Consider the following 19,857-nt stretch of genomic DNA (forward strand, 5'->3'; position numbering starts at 1 on the left):
ATTCTAGAGCTTTCTTGGGGATCCTTTGATGCTCCCAAGCCAACTGTGAGATATAATATCTCCAGTTGGTCCTCGGACCATGCCAGTGTCTCCATCCAGTGGGATATGCCTGATACAGATCTAGTGAGAGAACTAAGATCTTGTAATATCCCCGAACCACATCAACTGGCTCCTCTCAATTCAGTACTCTAAAGCTCTCATGGACTGCCAAGCTTTTCACCCTATCATAAAATGTAAGACCAGATATCATGCAGGCAAGATTCATTTCTATCACCTGTATTCATGACCTTATACTTTCTGCCATCAGCGAGAGAGCACCAGGGTAGATGCCGCACACCTGGACTGAATGGGGTTTCTTCCAGAGGTTGCACATCATTTATACTTGATTTGACTTCAGATTTCAAAATTATTTTTCATCATAGGTCAAAGCTGACAAAGCTTCTATGTCTGTTATTACTTTTACACCCTGCACTTGTGTAAAAAAAAAAAAAAAAAAAAAAAAAACTGCAGTGGACATATTGCATATAATTGTGTAATGGTTCAGGTCTGTCATCAACGGAAAAATGCAGTAGTTCTTAAAAACATTAGAACCACTCCTGAGTGGCAGAACGGAAAAGTGCCACAAGTTCAAGTACCTCAGCCATCTGTGCCCGTTAGTCCAGAGAGCAAAACTGACAGTGTTGTCTGGGTGGGAGGGATGGCATAGTCTATCCCCTGTCAGTCACAGCAACATTAACCCATTGCAGCTGCCTCTGAGCACATGCATGTGGAAAAGGCTAGACAGTGCTGCCTGTGATGCAATATAAGCAGATTAAAAAGATGTCTGGCTTCATGACTGACAGGAAGCACATGTTAGCCTTCAACCTCCTGAGATGGTAGTTTTCATTTGATAGTAAAGAGCTGGCTAATGGGTGGGAATTGGCAAATGACCCAATTGGGTGGATAATGGTGGTGTAGTGGCTGGTGGAGGAGGTGGGGCTTTCACACACACACACAAAGTTTTTTCAGACAATCTTCCAGGCAAGTACCCGCAAGGTATTCTACAGAAATCTTTACAAATAAATTCAAGTCTAATATATCAACAGTTTGATCTGAATTGAAACCAAGCACTGGCAGATGCTATCAATCAAAAACCGATACTATCCAGCTATTCACTTCACATATGCATGAGTCGTGATGATGATGATGCAACCAGTCCTAAATATTCTCACATATCGTGACAGCAGATGAGATCTCAGAAATCTAATTTGATGAGTCACATATTTGGCTAAGCATCAGATCGACAGTTTCTATAACAACCTGAAAAAGCCCTTATCTAACTACTCTGTCTCTTATGGGCAATCGTGACATCAAACCATTTCCTTGTATCCATCAACTTTGCAGTGTATAGACTGTCACAGTGTCTGAATGACACGGTTAGTGTGTGTGTCTGTTAGTTTACAGATCCCGACCGCATAGTCTTATAACTGCACAGATCGATTCAGTTAAATTATTATAAACAAAAACACTGGCACATGTTAAAACACTGACTTTAAAGCAGAGTAGCAGCAAATCCAAGCCGTGTTACACGCTGGCAGTGACGCAGTATACGGGAAGAAGGGAAAAAAATGCAAACAAGCACTTCTGCTTGACTTAATGCCTTACGCAAACTAGAAAGGACGATCTAGAACAGGGGAGGGGAAAAAAACAACAGTATGATGTAAAGACTAAAATTATCCTGACCATTATAATATGCACTGCATATCATTATGATTTAAAGGCTGTCACATGAAATAGATGAATCTCTCCTCTGGCACCAGAGTGACAATAATAGCCTTGTTGGAGCAAAAGCTCCCAGAAAGGCAATCAGCCAAGAGTAGAAGAAACCGTAATCTGACTGTGGTCCAGTTGTTTCATAAGCTCTAGTTACTCAAAAGGCTGACGGAGCACTGCCAAGTGCATGAATCACTCATTATGGCAAATATAAAAAGAAAACCTGTTTACTATTTTCACCCAGGCTTTTTCATGTGTTAGTATTATCTAATTTCCTATTATGATCTCCCTTCGTTATCTTACAACAGCTCAGTAGTACTACTATTGTTATTTCCTAGCAGAGATCATTTACAAAAGTATCTTGAAGTGTTATTGGCAGGCAAGTGCTCTCTTTCAAAAAGCGAGTCGATACCATTCAGAGCTGAATGACAGGAAATGACCTTAAGAGTTTATCCCAAGCTCCAGAGTAACTTAAAACAATATGAGGCATTTCTTTGCCCATGGAAGTCTTTGTTATTCCACGTAGTCACTAGAGCTCTCGTGTGTTTATTTCTGAGCATGTTTTTTAGTGGGCCGCTGCTTAAATCATGAAGCGCAGACCAATTGAAATGTCTCGCATGCACAAAAAAAGAAAAAAGGGAAAACAAGCTCCCTGGTGGAACTCTGGAGAACTGTAACCTCAGTGTTGAGACAGCTGCTCCTCTGACTTCGACTCACAACAGGTTGTCTGATTCATCTTCTGAGTCACAGCTTGGATCTTAATGCTGGGCCATAACATGTGATTTACTGACAGCCATTCATTTAGCTATTCATGTCTGTCTTAGTGCAAATAGTAAAAAGAGCAAAAATATAGTCATCTGCAAAGTAAAATTACAAATTTCTATGAGTAGTGCATAACAGTTTAGTACACAAATGGACTGCAACACTAATTTTTTTTACTCCAAACTTTAACCACAAAGATTGGCATATTTTTTTTTTTTAGAACAGTTAGAAGGAACCTACTAACCCACAAACCTTTATATAAAGGTTGTGACATTTCCATATATATATGTTGTACATTTGCCCACTGACAAAGAAATGATCAGTCTGCAATTTTAATGGTAGGTCTATTTGAACAGTGAGAGACAGAATAACAACCAAAAAATCCAGAAAAACGCATTTCAGAAAAGTTCTACATTGATTTGCATTTTAATGAGTGAAATAAGTATTTGATCCCCTATCAATCAGAAAGATTTCTGGCTCCCAGGTGTCTTTTATACAGGTAAGGAGCTGAGATTACAGTAGGAGCACTCTCGGGGAGTGCTCTTAATCTCAGCTCATTAACTGTATGAAAGACACCTGTCCACAGAAGGAAGCAATCAATTAGATTCCAAACTCTCCAACATGGTCAAGACCAAAGAGCTGTCCATGGATGTCAGGGACAAGATTGTAGACCTACACAAGGCTGGAATGAGCTACAAGACCATCGCCAAGCAGCTTGGTGAGAAGGTGACAACAGTTGGTGCGATTATTCCCAAATGGAAGAAACACAAAAAGGACTGTCAATCTTCCTCGGTCTGGGGCTCCATGCAAGTTTCAATGATCATGAGAATGGCGAGGAATCAGCCCAGAATTACACTGGAGGATTTTGTCAATGATCTCAAGGCAGCTGGGACCATAGTCACCAAGAAAACAATTGGTAACACACTACGCTGTGAAAGACTGAAATCCAGTAGCGCCCGCAAGGTCCCCCTGCTAAAGAAAGCACATGTACAGGCTCATCTGAAGTTTGCCAGTGAACATCTGAATGATTCAGAGGAGAACTGGGTGAAAGTGTTGTGGTCAAAATCCAGCTCTTTGGCATCAACTCAACTCGCCGTGTTTGGAGGAGGAGGAATGCTGCCTATTTCTCCAAGAAGACCATCCCCACCGTCAAACATGGAGGTGGAAACATTATGCTTTGGGGATGTTTTTCTGCTAAGGGGACAGGACAACCGCACCACATCAAAGGGATGATGGACGGAGCCATGTACCGTCAAATCTTAGATGATAACCTCCTTCCCTCAGCCAGAGCATTGAAAATGGATGGATGGATATTCCAGCCTGACAATGACCCAAAACACACGGCCAAGGCAACAAAGGAGTGGTTCAAAAAGAAGCACATTAAGGTCCTGTAGTGGCCTAGCCAGTCTACAGACCTTAATCCCACAGAAAATCTGTGGAGAGAGCTGAAGGGTCAGCCACAAAACCTTAATGACTTGGAGAGGATCTGCAAAGAGGAGTGGGCCCAAATTCCTTGAGATGTGAGATGTGTGCAAACCTGGTGGCCAACTACAAGAAATGTCTGACGTCTGTGATTGCCACCAAGTACTAAGTCATGTTTTGCAAAGGGGTCAAATACTTATTTCACTCAATAAAATGCAAATCAATGTATAACTTTTTTGAAATGTGTGTTTCTGGATTTTTTTGTTGTTATTCTGTCTCTCACTGTTCAGATAAACCTACCATTAAAATTACAGACTGATCATTTCTTTGTCAGTGGGCAAACGTACAAAATCAGCAGGGGATCAAATAATTTTTTCCCTCACTGTATATAAAATACCGCTGGTCTCACACGATTTATATGCGGATCATGCATAACATTCTGAGCAGTGCTGGGTGAAGTGAATAACACTGATTATCTCCTCATCATAGCACCTGTTAGGCAGCAAGTGAACATTTTGTCCTCAAAGTTGATTTGTTAGAAGCAGGAAAAATGGGCAGTTTGATGAAGGACTAAATTGTGATGGCTAGATGACTCCATCAGAGCATCTCCAAAACTGCAGCTCTTGTGGGATGTTCCCGGTCTGCAGCGGTCCCAATCAAAAGTGCAAGGAAGGAACAGTGGTGCAACGGTGATGGGGTCATGGGCAGCCAAGGCTCATTGATGCACATGGGGAGTGGCCCGTGTGATCCGATCCAACAAACAAGCTACTATTGCTCATATTGCTGAAGAAGTTAATGCTGGTTCTGATAGAAAGGTGTCAGAATACACAGTGCAGAGGGACCAACACAATATTAGGCAGGTGGTCATAATGTTATGCCTGGTTAGTCTCTCTCTCTCTCTCTCTATATATAAATATATATATACACTGTATACATATATATATATATATATATATATATATATATATATATATATATATATATATATATATATATATATATATATATATATATATATATTTTTTTTTTTTTTTTTACTGTACAGGTCTACCTCAAAAAATCATTAAAATTAGTGTGACTTTCTGGAGAGCCCTGTGCAGGAGGGGAGAAAAAGTTCACATATCACTTTCAATTAACCATAATGAGGAGTTGCGTGTGACCCTTAGCAAAACACTGGCAAAAGGTTTTTTCCACTTTAACGCATACTGTTTCTTTTTTTTCAGCAAAACCTATTTTAAACGGTTATAACCTTTAAAACATTCTCAGTTTAAGTCTTGATCAGATATTTGAATAAAAAAATAATATGAGGTACCCTTTTTTTTGGCCTCTAAACCCAGTTATATAAATTCGAATAACAATAAATCTAATAACTCTTATTTTTACCAGAAAAATGAAAAATATATCAAATCCTAGTACGATGAATCATTATCAGGGTTGGAAAATAATCCATTACAGAAGCTACAGAAGCTCTGTAGTAAACCTTTGTATTATTTTTTTTTCCCCTTCAATATTCAGCAGCATTCTGGCTTCTGTGTTAAATATATTTAAATCGTGTTACAGCCAAAGGTGATGGGCTAGTTTGGGTAAGCACCCGCTGTCTTTCTAAACTAAAAAAAAATCCAATATAAAGTTTTACTTGTGGTAACAAAACTTTTAAAGAGTATTATTTTGGATTTTTGTGAAACCGAGTGCAACAGCACCATGAATCCTTTAGAGCATATTAATGTATGCATCACTAATGAAGTTGGCTGAGTGTGTGTGCATGTGTGTAATAATTTGCCCCAATAATTTGCACCCTTCTTCTTCTTCCTATTATCATTATTATTATCACTGAGACTTAAGAGTTTATTTGCCAAACTTTTAACACTCCCATCTTATAACCCCGCCATCCACCTCTGGTTAAGGCATATAGGTAATGCTCAGGATAATGTGTAAGGGTCGTCTTTCCTAGATAACGAACTAGTTAGCTAGAAACATGTATGAATTAGCATGAGCTAGCTAGCTTAGTCAACAAGTGAGCTAGCCAGCTAACATTCCATTTTATGTGTACTGTTGATAATGGAGGTGGTGTTCACTACCAGTAGAGCCCACATGATTAGTTAAACAATAATTAAAAATCATTTTCAGATTACTTGTGTCAACTGTAAACGTATGGAAAAAGTCAGTGGTAAAGTAATTCCTGTAAACAACCAATCAGAAGGAGATCGAATTCTTGAAGCTTATGCTAACACTTTTTTAGCTTGATAATATTTTTAGACCATGACTTATTTGTACTTGCATGAGGATATATCTGCAGGTTGCTTATAGTCGATCAGGTGGAAACGTAATGTAATGTAGCTAGATTCATCTGTCTATATATGTATTTAGCCTTATCCGTCTACATATTTATATATTATTTATCTAACACCTGTGGACATCACACCCATGTGTGGTTCTTCCTCAAACTGTTACCACAAAGTAGGAAGTGTATGAAATGTCTTTGTATGTAGTAGCATTACAATTTCCTGTCACTGGAACTAAAAGGCCCAAGGCTGTTCTAGCATGACAATGCTCCTGTGCACAATGCGAGCTCCATGAAGACATGGTTTTGCCAAGGTTTGAGTGAAAGAACTCAAGCAGCCTTCACAGAGCCCTGACCTCAACCCCACTGGGATGAATCGGAGCACTGACTGCATGCCAGGCCCTGCAGGCCATTGGCACTGTTCTCTGAATATCAAAGATGCATTTCTCTCTCTCCCTCTCTCTCTCTCTCCAATAAGTGTGTCTGGGAGGAAGCATGTGCTAGCCCTAACCCTGCCCGGATGCTAGCTGTCGCGTGATAGGGGAGAGATTTGGCAATGACTAAAATTAGGGAGTAAAATGAGATGAAAACATTTGCATAGTTTGTTCTTACTTGAGCGCAAAGGTTGTTGTTTTTTTTCTTCTGCTGATTCAAAAACAAGCCATACGGCAAGGACCCATTTACACAAATCTGCATGTAAATTTGTTTCAGGATGAAATGAATGTCAAAACACTTGTAATTCAGTTGATATAGGCACCTGTCTTCATTTCCTCCTCAATGAGTTGAATCTGCTCTAGTCTCAGTCTGTGTGTTTGTGTGGGTGGAGAAGATCAGCAGAGCAGTCCTTCTTCACGTGGGCCTGAGGGTGAGAGGGTATTAGGGGAGAGGTGAGTAACAACTGTTGCCCCAGGTTACTAAGTAACCAGGGCGATTGCCTCCCTCCCCGAGGCCTCTCACACTCTCACACAGCCCTTCAGCACTACATCCACCAGTGTCTGAGATCTATCTTCAATTCCCAGCTCAGCTGTGGTGTGTTTACAACAGTGTTTAGTTAGATATGCTGCTATAGTGTAGGAGTGCATGTTTGTTGTCTCAACAGGTTTGTATTAATTTAGGAAAAAATCATGCAAATGAATGAAAGCAGTATGATATATTCTTTTCTGACCCATACATGCGTGACACATTCTGACACGTTAGAATTTACATGGCTTTTCTGAACTGTAAAATGTTCCTCTTTTGTTATTATATCAAGCACCAGTAAAGTTATAGCATTTTAGACAGACTGAAAAGAGAACTGCATTTACTGATTTCATTTCAACTCCACTGAATAACATTAACATATTGATCGCTATCTTCTGATTTCTCTCATCAGATTTATTATGGGTAAACCACATTTATTATGATGATTACAATTCATTAAATTTACACTGTAAACAAGATTTGGAGTCCTCGGTGTCACTGTTGTCATTTGGAATAATCTTAATCTGTGTAAGCAGCCCTTCTACCTCTACATGTATCTACATGAATCTACTTATTTTAATGACGCTTTAGCCTTTTTTTGCTACAGGACATAAGCAATAACTTGACTGAAGCATAATATTCACTGCACAAACAGGCTAGCCTTATGTCTGACCATTTTTAAAGCTGTTTTTATTAAAAAATGGCTGCTTTATTTACCTAATGTAGTTTCTGTACCAAACCTAAGCAAGATTAGTCAGCGAGTAAAACACCAGTTTGGTGAAAAAATATTTGTTTTCTCAAAAGAGAGGTATAATATGTCATTTCCAGGCAAAAATCCAACGAAAAGGTTTCATCATTTTTGGTTGTTTGGCAGATTTCATTTTCCACCTCACATCTTTTGTGAGTTTGAACTGGAATGAGTTTGTGCAATATTTATAAAACAATTACATATTTTATATATATATATATATATATATATATATATATATATATATATATATATATATATATATATATATATATATATATAAAGTTTGCATTAATTATATGTAAGGAATACAAAACATGATAGAACAATCATATAATAATAATAATAAGTGCATTATTTCTCTTATACCTCAGTGATTTAGCAACAATTACAAATTGGAATTTATGACTTTGCTGCACTTTTTAACAGTTTATGGTTACATATAACGTTATGAAACATCCTCAAAAGACGTTTGCTCCTGTTATTACTATAAACAGTTGTTCCCTCATCAGCCCATATCAATGATTTTACAGTTAGCATTGTTGGCATGTCGTTAATCTGCTTTTAATTAGCCGTTGATCGTCTTCCATACAAGTATTAGAATGAGTGCATTAATATCATTAATCATTAATGCTACTGTCAGAGCCGGGGACCTGATTTGAGAATTCATCAGTGCTGTGGTATAGGTGACACCAAGAGAGAGTTTACGAGGCCTTCCACTATAAAGGCAAAACCAACACATTTAGATGTAACAGTTTGAAAGCACACTCTGATCTGAACATGCGTTAGATAAATATACCTGTACATCATTAACACTATTGAGATGCCAGTGGTGTGTTGATGCTCTGAATATTAAGATAGCAGATGGACATAGTGGTATTCTCCGCTCCATACTTCTCCTGTGATGTGGATGCCAGAAAAACAATAAACACCTCTTGTGCCAAACCACTCTAACAGATCAGTATGCACAGGCCATCTCTTCTGTGTTTGTTTACTGACCTTGAGAGCATGAGAGGCACTGAAACAGGGCGATCAGGACTCCTCACTGTGACTTTGGGAGACATCACACCACCATGCACTAACTTTGATCAGCTCATTTCTATGCACCAGGACTTGGAGTATGGGGACCGAATTTAAACTCTGTCTCTCGGGATGAAGTTAGGATGCAGACCTATAAGTTTAGAACTATAAGCACAACTGTCTGGAGTTCTAGGAGCTACAGGCCTGGAAAGTGCTGTTGAATTCCTGATTACAACGTTCACTAATTTATCACGCTGATTCATTTTCTGACAGGACTTCAGATTATAATGCAAATCACAGGTTTATATTAGCTCGTTCGCCGGAACTTGTATGGAGGACGCTATTGTTCTAATGCTTAAACAGATGAGACTATTAATAAATGAATTTGTAGGTTGTTTGTAGGTTTTGTATTTACAAAGACAAATCCATAATCATTGAAATTTTCTGTAAGGAGATGCAACATTTATTAATATTTGTAATAGTCTTTTTTTACATTGAGGATAGGGGACTTATAACTATATTAATATGTTATAACGTATAAACATACCCCCCCTCCATAAACTAGTAAGAGAAAATTGAGAAATGAAGTGAATGCAAGAATGTGACATAAATGGATATTCGTTAATAAATTTAAAACTGTACTGAATGGAAAATTGCTGTGGTATAAAAGGAATAAAATACTTTGGGAAATGCTGTTTTTCGAAGGTTAAGGTGGTAACCATTCAGCCATATTACCCTACCTCAGCTGTAATTATTTTTTAGTACAGCATATCTGATTATCTGATTATTAATTTGGATTCGGTTTTAAAGGTCAAGACCAGTCTTTCTTCATCTGGATTTCTAAACGTTTCGCCTCCAAATCTGTAATCCAGCCACATGTGGGTGTAGGTGGAAACGCCTTGTTGATAAGCGAGGTTTAGTTTGGGTGAGTCTGTGGCCATGATAGCCTCCGATTCCTTGTTTTGGTTGACAGGAGTGGAACCTGATGTGGTCTTGTAATGTTTATCCACCTCAAAGCTTGATGTGTTGTATGTTCTGAGAGGCTTTTCTGCTTATCGTGGATGTACAGAGTGATTACTTGAGTTACTATAGCCTCCCTGTCAGCTCAAATCAGTCTGCTCATTCTCCTCGGATCTTTCTCATCACCCAGGCGTTCCAGCCTACAGACCCTCTACTCACAGGATGTTTTCTGTATTTTGCACCACTCTGCGTAAACTCTAGAGACCAGCAGTTTTTGAAATACTCAAATACTTAGCCGATCAGGTACCAACATCCAAGAGATGGTCACAGAGATCACGCTTTATTCTGCATTCTAATGTTTGATGTGAAATGGATAAATAAGCAGGAGGGCCTAATAAAGTGAAGAGTTCGTGTCAAAATGGAGTTTGTCGGTCCCACATAACCTGAAACCCAATAGCAGTACTTCATGAATGAAAAGTTTTGGCCATGATGTGTTTGTTCAGATATTGGTGTCTCGGGAACAGCTAGAAGTTTTACTGCGCCATGGGACACACTTACGATGATATGTGAGCGGAGCGGCCTGACAGTGCCACCCATGCTGTAGTTTACACAGCCAGACATGAACTCATGAATGAAAACACCAAATCTGCCCAGTGGTGTTGTCACACCTTGGATGAATTGTGTGGATGTACGTGGACTTTTTTTTTTTTTCTGTATTGAATATTAACGTTTCCAACTGCATCAAAGCACAACACTACTCCATAACAATAACGTCAACAACAACCAAAACAATACAACCAAAAACGCGTCCAAGAGCAGATCCCACTGACACTATTTGGAAATTATGTAACCGTTTTCTGTTTATGTTCCAGGAACCTGGACAAAGTGTTCACATTAGCAAAGCAAACACATTTCTACAGGGTCGGGAGGAAAGGGCTTGCACAATAGGGCACCACTGACACATGCAATACTGTACAAGCATTTTGGGACACTGTAAAGGGGTTTTTCAATTTGCTCTAGTGCATAAGGTTATTGCTCAAGCTGTCAGCATTCCATGTCGGACAAGCCAGACCAGAGGAGGATGGAGACTGCAGAGTTTCATTCCATCGCTTCTGCATAGGTTATTATTGGCAAAACTTTGCTGTCATTATTATTATTATTATTATTATTATTATTGGTATCATTTAAAATTGCCTTGTTCTGCATCCTTTGAATTTTTATTAAGTTCACCGAAAAACATCAGCGCCTTCCTTAAAAAAGATTAAAGAGGTAGTCGATTAATGCTTGATTTCTGGGGTCAAGTATTTTTTTTCTGTGACCATGTCACATAACAGAGGAGAATTGTTATTGCCTAGAATGTTATATTGCACACTCACTGAGAACAATCCCTTAGTGCATTTTCTTCATTCACTATACCTTATGTAATATATACTATATTGATTAATGTTTGCTAGTTGGATTCAACGAAGCAAACCATCACATAACTCCTCCTCCTTATCCTCCTTGTGGGCAATATTAGCTGTAAAGGATCCACACTACAAAAATCCACCGGAAATACAAGACCATCGGGACACAATAATTCTAATCCCGGATGCTATTTAAGACGACTAGTAGGCACTGGTCTGTGGGGAACAGGTTACTTCAGAGTAAATCATTGTGTCAGCTTACGAATGTCTTTACATTGAATACAGAACATGATATTTTTATAAAATTGGACTTTGCAGTGAAATTTAACAGAGAAAAATGTCGAACCGAAAAAGAGAATTACATTTAGAATATTTACTGTATGTAGGTAGCTAGGTGGAAATGAAGGTGTTGATATCAGAAATATTTATTAGACATATTGCAGACGTCTGCAAGTTAAAAATGGAAAATAAAAAAATATGAAATAATCAGTGCCTCTTTTTAAAAGTTCTTAAGAATTTCATGGATTTAGATGCTGCTCTCAGCTGAAATAATAATTCGGCAACGCTCTGCCTGAAGGCTCTGACATCCTGATACTCTTCTCATATACAATTATAACACTTCATAACACATAATAAAAACACGGAGCGTCAAAACCCCGGTTTGAGGCTGGAGAAACAGCTGAGATGATGTGCTCAGACTTTCCATTAAACCTACAGTACTTATAACAGGACCTGTAATGATTATGTGTCACTTAATCTAAAATTTCATCTTTCTTAGTCAGTGTTTTTTTTTCTCCCTAAACCACAAAGCCTATATATATTATGTTTTCTCTGGATTGGCACAGTGACCTCATTAAAAGTGCAAAAATACTATGACCTCGAGCACTAAAAGAGCAACAAATTTGTGTAAATATGTGGATGACCACTGAATCATTCCTGCCTGATGGAATAACAACTCCCCCAGATGTCACACTACACCTAATGATTAGTAGTAAGCAGCGGTCCTCACTCATGAATTGAGCGTGCGGTTCGAGAGGATTCTTCTTTATTTTTCGCTAAGAATCGCAAGATAGATAAAAGCTTACTTCTTTTATGATGATATGATGTCTGACAAAATATTCCAGGGTGTCAAATGACTGTCAAGAAAGCTACTACGCACATAGTGTTTTCATTGCACTTTCATGCTGGTTCAGTTCCAAGCATCTGGCGCTTTGACAGAGCAATGAATATTTAAACAGGGAAGTCAAAAAGAGCTACGCTCTATCAGACCTATAACACCTACTTCTTATTCATGTTCCTGGACGTGGGGACACTGTGTCCTAGCGCTTTATATCACATTAGATAATCTTACCCATTCTCTTTCGGCTTCGAGTTATATCAGTCTTTTTAGGAAAGAGAAATATCCCAAAGTTCCATTTCTTACTACTGTTGCAGTATATTAGCTCAAGAAATTTATATAAGCTTAACTCAATAAGCTTCGGGACAATGTCTTAATAAACTGAACACAAAACTACAGGACATGTCTACAGATTCCTGGATCTCTTACAGCCTTTAGGAATTCTTTTATATTATAATCCTACTTCCACACTGTTGCTTTGTAAATGGTTTGTACCGGCTCTTCTCGTTTTTCTCTCCCAAACCCATTTACCGCACTGTACTGTACATGGACGTTGCCCGTAAATGTGGGATCGTTGACAGATTCCGTGAATAGGAACAATGACGTCCCCATGTTACCTGTGGCACGTAGTAACCAGAATGTGAGAGTTGCACAACTGCTGCTGCTTTTATTATGAGCGGATTAATGCTGAGAGTGAGGCGCCAAGATTAAGCGCACAATAGGTGTCTAAGAATTTGGCTGTCGTGGTGAATTCCAACAGAAAAAGTGTTTCACGGAGGAAGTACGGTATAAGCGAGAACAGCAGATCTATACTTTAGAGTGAGGTTTTGACTGTGACCGGGTTTCCCTTTGCAGAGGATGATAGGTGGGTAAAAGTGAGTGAGTTTTGCACACTATTCACTAATATCATCACCTCCATGTGAAGGTGCGGGTTAAAGTTGATTGGCTTACCAATTTCTGTCCTGTCAGTAAACAGCCAGTAGCACGCAATCTTGAGGCTTCTGAGTGGCTCAAGAGAAACCAGTTTGCCTTATTGTCTGGAAATCAAAAGATCCTGATTAATGCCAGTGCCACAATCATCTGTGCCTAGAAATCTAATACAGCAAAATTCTCTAAGTGGGAGGGATGGATATACTCTTCCTCCTGTCAGTTACAGTGACACTAGCCCATCATGGATGTCTATGAGCTCATGGATGATGAGGGCTCTCTATATATCTTAAGCTCCTCTTTTGGCATAGCCTCTCTGGATGGTAGCGGTCATGTGAAGATTGGTGAAAAAAAGGTTTTTTCTTTAACCAAATCACAGATAACAATTTTTTTCATAATAGACATCATAAGCAGCAGCTAGCTGCCATTTTTTTCACCTTAAATTGCTTAGATTCTCTATACACTTGTTGCTAGAGTGTATTATTTCTAGTTGCCTATTGCTTGGTTGGTGAAATATTGCAACACAAATAGCATCATTAGTTAGTTATGCATAGGTGGCCAAATGTATGTGGACACCTCAACTATCACATGCATACTCTTCGAGAACATCCCATTGCAGATTTAATCCTCCCTGATACAATAATCTCCACTCTTCTGTGAAGGCTTTCCACAAGATTTTGGAGTGTTTGGAGTTGACACTGACATCCTTATCTATGCAAATCAAATAGAATCTATGGACAGATTCGACAGTTATTCTGGTATCTGATTCTACACACACAAATATACTGATTGTAATCCAACTGTATCACAATCTCTATGCACTTATATCAATTATTCATCCACCCAGATCTGCAGCTTCAGAAACCTGTATGGCAACCTCAACTGTAATAAGAACCTGCAGACATCAGCAAAAAAAATAAAAATCCTGCCCACACCTGTTTTATCACACATAGTAGGTCAAAGGGTGAACACAGGACGTTTCCGCACTAGTTAACTAAGAGCGATGGGGTGGGGAAATGAATGAATGGATGCTTGGATGGATGACTGGATGGGCACATGAATGCGTCACCTGTGTTTGTGTAAGTGGTGACCCTAATGGTGCCTCGTACACCTGTTTATGTGGCTGACCACCTGTCGCACATCAGCTAGCTTAGTGTGTAACGCGTGCTAAATGGCCGCATCGCAGGCGAAGCACAGCTTCGTGCTTCACTGCACGTCGGCACTGGCACGTTCCCGTAACTTATATTATCCACAGCACAACAACCATGATTCCTCTTTACAATAAGGAGCAGCTATGGATGCTAATGCTTCATACCGGTAACTTGTCTTATTTAACAAACTTTCCATTTCCTTTGACTGTAAATAATCCAGTGTGGATCTGGGTCTGTTGTAGCAACATGGCTGTGTATTACACCCATGGATTATTTGACTTCACTTATCCAAACAAGAGAAATTAAAAAGTATAAAAAGCCCCATGGAGTTTTTACTGGACAAACTACAGCCAGTGCTTAAACTAGTAACACCGGAAATAACTGGTTTTGGCTTTTGACACAGTGACCTTCTCATAGCAGGGCTAAAAATTTACTGCCCTTTGTGAAGATATAAACTATTATAATATAGAGGAAAGAACAAGTGATAAATGAAAGGTAAAAAGAAAATCATGGTAGTGAATGGTTATAACTGCTTCCTGCTAAGGAAATAAAGGAAATCTGCACAAAAGTGATCCAAGTTCCTAAAGGTCACTGCTTTTACGACAAACTCAGGTTAAGTGTCTCTCATGCAAGACGCACAGAGGCACACAGGTACTGAAACACCGGTACAGAAAATGGTCTTGTGGATAAACATAATGAACACTGGATATGACCTCAGATTGAACTCATTTAAATAATGCCAATGAATACTTCATAAATGTCATTTCATTTTTAGACTAAGTAATTTTTTTAACCTCAGGGAATTCCACAGCTGATGTAATGTGTGATGAATTATTAAGTCATTACCATGCTTTTTATTGTCCTGGGTGGTTTTCTGTAAGTCTTTTGACAGTAGAATTTATATTCATGTTGTTTAATAAAATATTTAAGGCCCACTTAGAACAATTACGTTTTTGCTTTGAGGTTAAATCTATTCCTGATATGTTGTCCCCTTGGTCATAAATGATGTACACTATATTGCCAAAAGTTTTGGGACACCCCTCCAAATCATTGAATTCAGGTGTTGTTTTTCAGGTGTTGGGCTCGGCCCCTTAGTTCCAGTGAAAGGAACTCTTAATGCTTCAGCATACCAAGACATTTTGGACAATTTCATGCTCCCAACTTTGTGGGAACAGTTTGGGGATGACCCCTTCCTGTTCCAACATGACTGTACACCAGTGCACAAAGCAAGGTCCATAAAGACATGGATGAGTGAGTTTGGTGTGGAGGAACTGGACTGGCCTGCACCTGATAAGAAACCTTTGGGATGAATTACAGCGGAGGCTGTGAGCCAGACCTTCTCGTCGAACAACAGTGCCTGACCTTACAAATACATTTCTAGAGGAATGGTCAAAAATTCCCATAAACACACTCCTAAACCTTGTGGAAAGCCTTCCCAGAAGATTTAAAGCTGTTATAGTGGCAAAGGCTGGGCCAACTCCATATTAAATTCATGTGCATGTAAAGGCAAATGTCCCAAAACTTTTGACAATATAGTGTAGCTCTAGGACAGGTCAATAACATGCCTGGACTTGTTTAGAACCTAAAGCTACTTTGTTTAAATGGCAAATCTCCAGCAACTGAATCAAATCAATAAATGAGCTTCTAATTAGGTTTAGCTAAATCCTTAATGAAGGCGGCATCAACTGGAAGACCATGTCCAGTCTTTTGCATTTTCATAAATGAACATAAAATCAAGCAAACTCAATAAAGCAATATTTGGAGGAGCTTGAAATCTTTCTCAATTACCACAGATTTGGGCCAAGAAGTGTCATGTGGCATCACAGCGGGCAGTCAGTTAAAGCTCTCTATGATTCACATGCATCGAATACAGCTATCATAGAAAGTAATTACAAGTGTCTTCACAGTAAGTTGAAATTAGAATCCTGCTTTGAATTTTGCCAATTCAAGTAGTTTCCCAGGGAAAAAAGCAAAACAATACTCAACAAGAAGCATCATCCTGGGAAATCTTGGAGAGACCGCATGGTCCTGATGTGGACTCAGCAAAGATTTTTCACTGGAGCCAATCAAATCTACTCTAGCAAAGCCGATAAACCTTACTAAACAATGAGATTTTGTTTTAATGGACCAGCTCAGCTTCTGTAACAGATTGTGGTTTAATCAGTCATATGCATTTATGTAAATTACACTATATTTCTAAAGATTTGTGGAGACCTGACCATCACACCCATACACAGGCCTTCACCAAACTGTTACCACAAAGGCTGAAGTACACAACTGTCTGGAATATCTGTATGTTGTAGCACTGGAAGAGAGAATGACGACGCCCCTGTGCACAAAGCAAGCTCCAGCAAAACAATGTCGATGTGGAAGAACTCCAGTGGCCAGAGCCCTGGAAAGTACAGACTGCACACCAGACCTTCTCAATTTGACACCAATCCCTGACCTCACCAAAGCTCTTCTCCATTAAGAAAGTCCACATTCTTTTATCTACACGGCACAGGCTAGAGAACTTAGTTCAGAAAGAGAGGTTTTCACAGATTTTTCATTTTAGTTTGCTCTGATTAGCAAACTGACAACATGTTCGAAACGACTCGGGGCGACTAACAGACAAAGAAGTATGAGTTCATTCTCTGTATGTCAGAATCAAAATGGATGTGTCTCATATGTTCATGGCCAGTGTGAAACAAAACATAACCAAGAAGTTAAATTGCCTTATTTATAGCGTTTACATTTAGATGCCATAATAAATTTATTAGCCATAAACTATCCGTTAACGTTCGAGCATTAAAAAAAGTAACAGCTGGTAATATGTACTCTTATTAGTTGCTTATTTACATCTTTATATAGCTGGACCTTCGTAAATTCTAACTGAATACCTCTGCCTAAAAGCATGTAGAAGACTGAATGGTGAATGTGTAAAAATCGACTTAAAAAATAAGGGTCCCATTAAAATCCGCCTCTCTTCTAGCAGATGGGTCGTACAGCATTCCAGAGCACTTGGCAGGGTTAGTGTGCTGAGTGGAGTTTAGTGGGGACAACCAAATGACATCATCGCCTTCAACACAGAGCCAGCTTAAATAACACGACAAGGGTTGTAACTTTAGAATATCAGGGGATAATACCCGAGTGATATCTGGCAACCACTGCAAAAGTAACAACATTCTCATTATATATAGGCCAAACGAGAGCAAATGTGACAGCTAATTTTGAGCAGGATTTGATTTTTGCAGTAACTTGATCAGATTTGGCGTGTTTGTTTCTGCCGCATGGAATAACGGCGCAATAAAACAAACTGCGTCGCCCTGTTTTGCTGAGGAACGCCGCATTCAGCAACACTTGTACTTTCCTTGACTTTTGCTTGACTGTGGTTTTTTGATTGAGCCTGGAGCTAAATTGCGAGGCATGTGAAACTCGCTGCAGCTCTACTGGCTGCAGGCATAACGTGGAGAGTCCCTTTACCACAGCCATGTGACCCTCTTTAACAACATTAACTCCACATGAGGCGCTATATGTCCTCATCTGCTTCCCTGTAGTCATCTGCTGCACCCGATGCCCCTCTTGTCCTGTATCTCTGCCAGGGTTTTATACTTGGCCTTCTTCCACTTTAAAAAAAATTAACACAAACTTCTATTATTAGTCGGAGTGTAACAGCATTTTTTTTTCACTACGCTGCTTTTCATCAGCTAAATATAGTTGACGAATGAGGCCTGGCAGGCATTTTGCCTGCAATTAAAGGATGGCGTGACTAGCAATCAGGCATGACTAGCGATCACGACATAAAAGCGCCATTGTGTGAGAGAATCTATGCTATTGGTCGCTGCCTCGGCTGGTCAGCCACAAAATTTCATTTAACTATCTCTTTGAAAAGAGGCAAAGGAGGGAAAAAAAAATACAGCAAGACACCAGTGTGTGCACATTTGGATGCATTTTAATGCAGTTTAATTAATGAGAAGAAAGGCAGAACTGTTTCTGGTTACAGAGCTGGTGTGTGTGTGTGTACATGTATGTGTGCATTTGTATACATATAAAAGACAAAGGTTTTTGCATATAATATTTAATACAAATGACGTGTGTGTATTTGCTCATTCGTAGTGCGAAAAGGATCTGAAGATTTTTCTTTCACGTCTCCCGGCAGGAATCTACGCTCATGTTGAGAGGAACATTCTATTCCGGGTTTTTCTTTTTTGTTGTTTTCCCCCAGCGTGAGATGTTCAGTTGTTCTCTCTCCCTCAGACAAAGTGTTTTACCCACAACAGTGTGGGAGTAGGAGTGGAAGGACACTCAGTGGCTTAAAAGTCCAAACACACACACTCACACGCACAAGGTCACACCCCATCCCAGAATCTACCTCATTTGTCTCGTATAGCAGCCTGGTCAACATATGGTACCTGATCCTCTGGATATCTGCTTGTGTGTGTGTGTGTGTATGTGTGTGTGTGTAAGAGAGAGAGAGCATACATGAGTGTATGCCGAGGCTCAGGACAGCAGGGTCTGTACCTGCTGAGGGGATCTGTGTAAGACGTTCTCAGGTTCTCTGTAGCCATTAGCTGGATTGGTTACGGCGGTGTACACCTCTCCGTACGCACGACACACCAGCTCTGTAGACTGCTTAAAGATCTGCTCTCTGGAAACAACACATCAATAATCAGTACTCAAAAATGTTCATCACAATGTGGCATTAGTGCTATACCTGGCAGGTCGATTTTAAAGCAGTAACAATAGCACTAATCAGTGCAGCTCTGCAAACCAGTTCAGAGTGGCACAGCACACACCGAATACACAACTTCTTATACATTTTGCTGCTTGCCCTGAGCACCACAGCCCCTGAAACACGCAGGGATGGAAAACACTTGAGTGATCGTGCTTTGGTTTTGCACTGAAGTACTAGTTTTACTATTTGCACTTTATTTAAGTATTATTGAAATACTTGTCCTCTTACTCAAGTACATTTGCAAGACAAAAAAGATACTCTTTACTGCTCACCTTTTCACTTTGACCTTCTAAGTGCTTGTTGAAAATTTCAAATGACATGCAAATGTTTCTCTTGCCCGGCTCAGTTGTATTTTCCCTTCGTGAATTTTTTAATTGTCATTAAACGTGATTTAATGTATAAAATAATTAAATATAAGAGAAAGAGTGACAGCTATTCACATTTCTACCTGACACTTTATACGTTTTCCTGTGAACATGTGTTAGACTCCCGCCCCTGGATGCATCATGCTTTCTTATTCCTATTCTATCATCTAGTTGTTTACATTGCCGGTGAAATCTTTCCTCCAATCTGATACACGTCATAGAGAAAAACAGGGGTTTTTATTTCTATTCTTAACTTGTAGTGAATTATACTC

At 39.3% G+C, this 19,857-nt stretch overlaps 1 protein-coding gene across 1 annotated transcript in view; it reads right to left on the minus strand.

The window, feature by feature from the left end:
* Positions 1–18,651: 18,651 nt before the first annotated feature.
* The window catches only part of cog6 (component of oligomeric golgi complex 6), a 43,108-nt gene continuing 41,902 nt past the window's right edge, over positions 18,652–19,857 (minus strand). Inside the window, exon 19 of the mRNA XM_058414091.1 lies at positions 18,652–19,133. Coding sequence (XP_058270074.1) covers positions 18,986–19,133 — 148 coding nt within the window. The 3' untranslated portion in view covers positions 18,652–18,985. The remainder of the gene's footprint in view (positions 19,134–19,857) is intronic.

The sequence above is a fragment of the Hemibagrus wyckioides genome, linkage group LG17, assembly GCF_019097595.1.
Source record: "Hemibagrus wyckioides isolate EC202008001 linkage group LG17, SWU_Hwy_1.0, whole genome shotgun sequence".
In the NCBI taxonomy this organism is placed as follows: domain Eukaryota; kingdom Metazoa; phylum Chordata; class Actinopteri; order Siluriformes; family Bagridae; genus Hemibagrus; species Hemibagrus wyckioides.